The 6,381-nt window shown below is 38.2% G+C and overlaps 1 protein-coding gene across 1 annotated transcript; it reads left to right on the top strand.

The window, feature by feature from the left end:
* Positions 1-3,294: 3,294 nt before the first annotated feature.
* Positions 3,295-5,571, top strand: LOC311093214 (perforin-1-like). Its single transcript, XM_084130437.1, has 3 exons — positions 3,295-3,368; positions 3,579-4,099; positions 4,205-5,571. The coding sequence occupies exons 1-3, from the start codon at positions 3,366-3,368 to the stop codon at positions 5,403-5,405; spliced, it is 1,725 nt and encodes a 574-aa protein (XP_083986563.1). The 5' UTR covers positions 3,295-3,365; the 3' UTR covers positions 5,406-5,571.
* The last annotated feature ends 810 nt before the right edge of the window (positions 5,572-6,381 follow it).

The following is a 6,381-nucleotide window of genomic DNA, read 5'->3' as shown; positions in this document are numbered from 1 at the left end:
AAGCAATACATATTCCAGGACATTTTAATGGCATTGCTGACGCTCTCTCTCGCTCTCGTTTGCAGGCTTTCAGACGTCTTTGCCCAGCAGCAAACCAGGATCCAACACAATGCCCGAACATAGCCGAGTTAATCCTCGATTAAGCTCTCAGTTTAATACCCTATTGAATTCTGCCAGATTTTATATCACTCAAGGAGTCTCACCATCTACACTTAAATCATACAATTCTGCTTGGTCTCGGTTTGCCATTTTTTGTTTTTCGTTTCGAATTCCCCTACTACCCATTCTAATATCGACAGTTTGTGCATTTTTAGTTCATTGCTCTGATTCTCGGTCTCTGAAGATTGCCACAATACGTAAATTACTGGCCGGCATTCAATTTCACGCACGAATTCATAATCCTAACTTTCCGAGCCTTTTCTCTATGCCTACAATTCGGCTTTTACTCAAAGGCATAGAGAAGTCTGCCCAAAAGACTCCAGACAAACGTCTTCCTATTACACTAAGCCTTCTGCACAAACTTGTATCTTCTTTACGTAATGGACTGTTTTGCGAGTATGTTAACATTCTTTTAGAAGCAGTGTTTTTAACCGCGTTCTACGGATTTATGCGATCAGGAGAATTCGCATCTGATTCAAAACATTTTAATCCTGCTCGTGGCTTGGCTATTTCTGATTTACGTCTTTCCCCTTCTATTTTCAATTTATTTATGAAGTTTTCGAAAACAGATTCTTCTGGATCAGGCGTTAATATTTTTATATCTAAAATCAACAATTCATATTGCCCATATACCTCTATGGTTAGATTTCTCAAAGCACGACCACGCACTTTATTAAACTTTCCTTTATTTATATTACCGAATGGTCTTCCAATGACAAAGCACTGGTTTAGAACTCATTTAGCTTCTGTCTTAATGCTCCTCGGTCTTTCTCCACATCTATACACTGGGCATTCCTTTCGGATCGGGGCCGCTACAACAGCCGCTGAATGTGGCGTTCCCGACTCTACTATTCAAATGCTCGGCAGATGGTCGTCCTCAGCATTCAAGACCTACATCAGATCCGACACCCATGTCCTACTAAATGTTCAACAAGCCCTCTCAACCCATAATCAAGGTAATTCTTCGCTAGCTACTGGTGGTGGTTAACGATCCATACATCTGTCATACGTTCGATTTTCGTTGCTGATCTGTAAGTTATACACGCAGTAAATCTTGGCTTTCTTGCTTTATTTTTACGTCAGCTCAGCCCATAGCTGATTATTGTAGAATAGCTTGATGAAAATACCTTATTTAATGCTTCAAGGTTATTCGTATCTCTGCTTGTTTATGTCTATCTTGACTTTTATTTTTGATAACTGCAATATGTCTAAGCCTATCGCGGCTTTTGAAACTCTACAATCATTTATTTATTTATTTATTTATTACGGCCAATCGCGGCCTAATTCATTAATGCAAATTACATTTAATCTCGGTTCCGACGTATGAACTCAGCCTATCGAGGCATTTGCCTATCGAGGCACTAACTCATCGAGGCATTAGCCTATCGAGGCATTAGCCTATCGAGGCATTAGCCTATCGAGGCACTAACCTATCGAGGTATTAGCCTATCGAGGCACTTGCCTATCGAGGCACTAACCTATCGAGGTATTAGCCGTTCGAGGCATTTGCCTATCGAGGCACTAACCTATCGAGGCATTAGCCTATCGAGGCATCACTTTTGAACGAGTTTATGATTGCATTCCAAGTCAAATATTCATGGCAATCGCGGCTTTATATTAACGCACATCGTAGCTTCCCTGATTGCATCATCCCAATATGTTATCTCGGCCTATCGTGGCTACTCGTAAAGCGACAGCCTTATCATTTATTAATGTGAGGTCAATTGCGGTCCTAATTTTAAGTAAGATGGGGACTAATGCATATGCTATTGAATTTTGTTCTCATTTATATTTTATTTTCTCTCTCTCTTCATACCTCGGATGTAGGCTATGCATCTTAAAATCTCAGCCTATCGAGGCTTCGTTTAAAATCTCCACCTCAAGTTTCGCGGCCAGACATGGCTTTTGTTCTTGTTTTAAAGATGATAAGCTCAGTTCACATATAGTGTCATTTCCACACTCGATCTTGGTTAAGTTTCTAATCAATCATCTTTATCTCAGTGTATCTCGTAGTTATAATTTCTCACATATAGATATTCACATTAAATAAGCATTAAAGAAGCGGTCTAATTGTCTTTCCTATTTTACTAATTCTCCTGCATGCTTTTCAGAATCCTCATAGGTACGTACGGAATTCATCTCATATTCCTTATTTTTGGGGGTAGGCTCCGCCCGTGCCTCTATCATCAGGCAGGACCTACAAGCTAACTTTCAGACCCGGATGGAGGACGGGGCCTACGCCAAAGAACTGAGACGGAGCTTGTCGTGCATCTATTTTTATTTTGTCTGTAAAACCTTTCATAAAATAAATTCTATTTCATTCGAGAATCCTCCTGAGTCTTTTTGGTAGAAATTTTTTCTGGTGCTCGGAGCGCGCGCACAGCATCCTGTCAGTAGAATTCAGTTCTCTTTCTGAAGACTTATCACGCTTTTAATATTTATTTTTAATATAAAGCACATCCTGTTCTTTTCTTTCTCATTCATTCATGTTTTGTTATTAATAACTTTAAACAGAATCGTCAACTGGAATCTGCGCGGATTATCAAAAATACGACACATTTATAGGACATAAAGGGTCTCTGAGGCAAAAGTGAAAGTGCGGCCAGCGGGTGAAATGTCTCTTTGCGCAGCAAAGCACCCATTTCAATAACATGATATATTAAAGTTTATAAAGCCTACTTTTACATTTTCGCTGCTGTTCTAGAATGGTTTTCGCCAGCTTGAATCCTAGTGCAGGAGCTGTAGGTTACCAGAAACGTAAGTGGTTAGTTGATTGCTGTGGTGACTCGTGACACTCGCGAACAGCACTGAACACGCACTTTTGCCGGTACAACTTTAATATTATTATTATCATAAACTTTTCATTAACTTCAGTAGGCTGTACTACAACAAGGGAATTGTAATTGGCTGCTTTTTCTGCAGAGAGACGATCTCTGTTGATATGTCTTAATTGTTTCATCGATGGTTTGTTGGTAAAGGGTGAGAGACCTCGCGAGCCACATGATTTTTGCCAAAGAGCCAGATGTGGCTCGCGAGCCACAGGTTCCCGACCACTGTGTTAAACTAATATTAGAAGATTTGTCACAGCCACGTCATGGTATATGATACTTTGCACTACAAAGCTTTGACACCCACAACCAATCAACCATCGACAGGTTAGAGAGACAACCTGTAACTTATATTTGAATATCTCAGCTCTACATTTAATGGTAGGTAACTGAAAAAAATCATTCAATTAATAATATTATTATTTTAAAGAGAGAATTACTGCTTAACATCCTTTTTTAATTTTGTATTTGTTTTAACAATATTGCAAATTTTATGAAGGTATTATTGTTACAATTCTAGACTATCGTTATTGTTAAATGATGTTAATTTTCACAATAATCACAATAATGATTTGACTTATCTCACTACAGATGATGGGGCAGTTCCAGATTTACCTTGTTGTTTTCTGGGCATTGCTTCTCATGACCACTTCTGGAGAGGATGACATAGGTGCACCAAAAGAGTGTGAGGATGCTCCCTTTGTTCCAGGGTACAATCTTGCTGGAGAGGGATTTGATGTTGTGACCATGGAGCGAAAAGGATCTTACGTGATCAACATGGAGAAATGGGATTTAGGAAACAGCACTTGTAAAATGGTCAAAAACAATTACATGAATGGAATAAAACAGAAGCTACCAGCAGCAGTTGTGTTCTGGAGGACCTTGCCAAAGTGTTCAATGAAAGTCTCCAGTCAGATCTTTGAATCAAGTGAAGCACTGGTCAATGATTCATCATCAGCGCTCTCAGTCGGCTGGAAAGTTGGTTTAGATGTGAAGGCTGCTGGAGCTGCAGTCGGAAGCACTCATTCCAGGGAAGCGAAATTTGCAATGACAAAATCAAAAGAAGACAAATACAGTTTCACCAAACATGAAGTTGCATGCAGCTTTTACGGGTGAGAGAGTTGTGTTGCTTTTCCTCATAGAATAAATTGAATTGTATTTAATTGTATAAACCTTTGATTCCACTGAATTCAAAAGTATTAACTATTTATTTACAGATATGGTCTAGCTGAAAAGCCTCCTCTTCATGCAGAGTTTCTTGAAGCAATTAAATCACTCCCTGCATCCTACGATCCAGACGCCTACCGCAACCTGATCACCACATATGGCACTCACTTTACCACAGGTGTCAAGTTAGGGGGGAAAATGAAAGCCATAACAGCCATCAAAACATGTCAGGCAACAGTGAGTGGGCTTACAGACACTGCAGTGAAAGACTGTTTGGATGTAGAAGCCTCTGGTTCATACAGTGTAGCAACTGTGAAGGTAGAGAGCCATTTTTGTAAAGAACTGAAAAAGAAGATGGGCACAAATCAAAAGTTCAGCACCATGTTCAGTGAGCGTCAGATAGAGATTATCGGAGGAAACATAAATGGAGAAGATCTGCTTTTTGCTGGTTCATCACACCCAAATTCCCTTAAGACCTGGCTTGAGTCTTTGAAGAGCCTCCCTGACATTGTGCACTACTCTCTGAAACCCCTCCATTTCTTACTGAGTGAAAAACACCCTGCCAGGAAAGGACTGAAGAGAGCTGTTGAAGAATACATAATAGAAAATGCTCTCATGAAGGTTTGCTCAGAGCCTTGCAAGATTGGCAGGAAGTGCAGTGCAAGAGACCGATGTGCTTGTGTTTGTGAAAGTAGTCAAATTATAAAGTCTAACTGCTGTCCAGCTGAAAAAGGACTTGCCACCCTAAAAGTCTACAACCTTAGAGCCAAAGGTCTGTATGGAGATAGATTTACACAAACAGATGGTGCTGTATCAGTTAAATATGGCACACAAATCAAGCGCACTGAGACTATTGATAATAATGACAATCCACATTGGCCAGAAACATTTGAGTTTATTCCTATTAAGATTAGCATGGCCAATAGACTAACTTTTGAAGTGTTTGATGCAGACAGCTACTGGAACAGCAACCTCCTTGGTACATGCTCTTTTGAACTTAGAAGTGGAGTTGTGAGTGACGCTTGTGTTTTTAAATATGGCACCTTCTTTTTTACCTATGAAGTGAAGTGTGCTCCCAGTCTAAATGGCCCACAGTGTAATGAACACAAACCTTCTCCAATGGCTTCCCCTCTGGCTGACATTTTCAGCTCAAGAAATGGTGTTCTGGTTAAAGACATGCCCAGGCTTGAATCATCTCACAATTTCTCAAATAAATTTGAGAGCGCTTATGGACAGCAGATAAAGCTGTAGGATTTTAGTAGGATCTCAAATAAGGCCTTATGCATTAAAGCCATAATCTTGCAACGCTTCCTGATAATCAAATGCTTAAAATGCATAAGTATAAACTTTGCTCAATTCTTTAAATTTCAATTACTTGTCTTTGTATTTTGTTTTATTAAAGCATTCATAAAACCTGATTTGTGTGATTTATTTACTTTTTGGGTAGAAAAACTTCCCAAAACTGCTAAAACTGACAGTTGTTTGGCAAAATATCTGTATTTAAAACCTTCTTCCTGGAGGCATACTATATATGTTTGTGGTTATTTGAATAGAATGATTAATTTGAATATAAAATCATATAAACTTTTGCATAAAAAAAGTCCTTTAAGCAAGTTCAGTCATATGTTTTATGACTGATTCAGTCATATGTTTTATGACTGATTTAATGAAGTTAAATCAGAGCTATCAGGGGCCTGTACCATGATGGTAACAAACTCAGGGTTACAGGATAAGTTTTGAGTTGACAAAACAAAATCAATCCATTCAGGCTTTGTTGGTACCATGACCCTGATTATCAACTTGCTCTGTGAACTCAGGCTTTGATCCTGAGTTCATGAAGCACATGCACATGTAAGTGTGACATCAGTAGTGAACACTGTACTTATTTTTTGTATGTTAGTACATAGTAGTTATAGACACCTAATATAAAGTGGGACCTTTGATAATGTACATAGGTATTAAAGTGAACAGCTTACATGTAGTCATTTTAAGCTTTATTTGTCAATTCCAAAATCTTATTTAAATTAAATATTATCAGTATATATTTATATTCATTTAAACTAAATGCTTAATAATAATTGTTGAAATAAAGTTGCTTTGGTGTAATGGATTATAGGTATAATAATAATAATATAAATCATAAATAAATCATATAAAATAATTATAATAAATGATCATTGCTAAAATTCAGACAATTTTGTCTTTAAAAATCTTTACTGTGTAGTGA

This window comes from Abramis brama (assembly GCF_963993115.1).
Source record: "Abramis brama genome assembly, chromosome: 12".
Lineage (NCBI taxonomy): Eukaryota > Metazoa > Chordata > Actinopteri > Cypriniformes > Leuciscidae > Abramis > Abramis brama.
Note: the sequence above shows the minus strand (reverse complement) of the source record. Positions and strands in the feature narration are given on the sequence as shown.

Coding starts and splice junctions, on each gene's coding strand:
- LOC311093214 (XM_084130437.1), top strand. Junction 4,100..4,204: donor GTTGCATGCAGCTTTTACGG/GTGAGAGAGTTG, acceptor ATTTATTTACAG/ATATGGTCTAGCTGAAAAGC.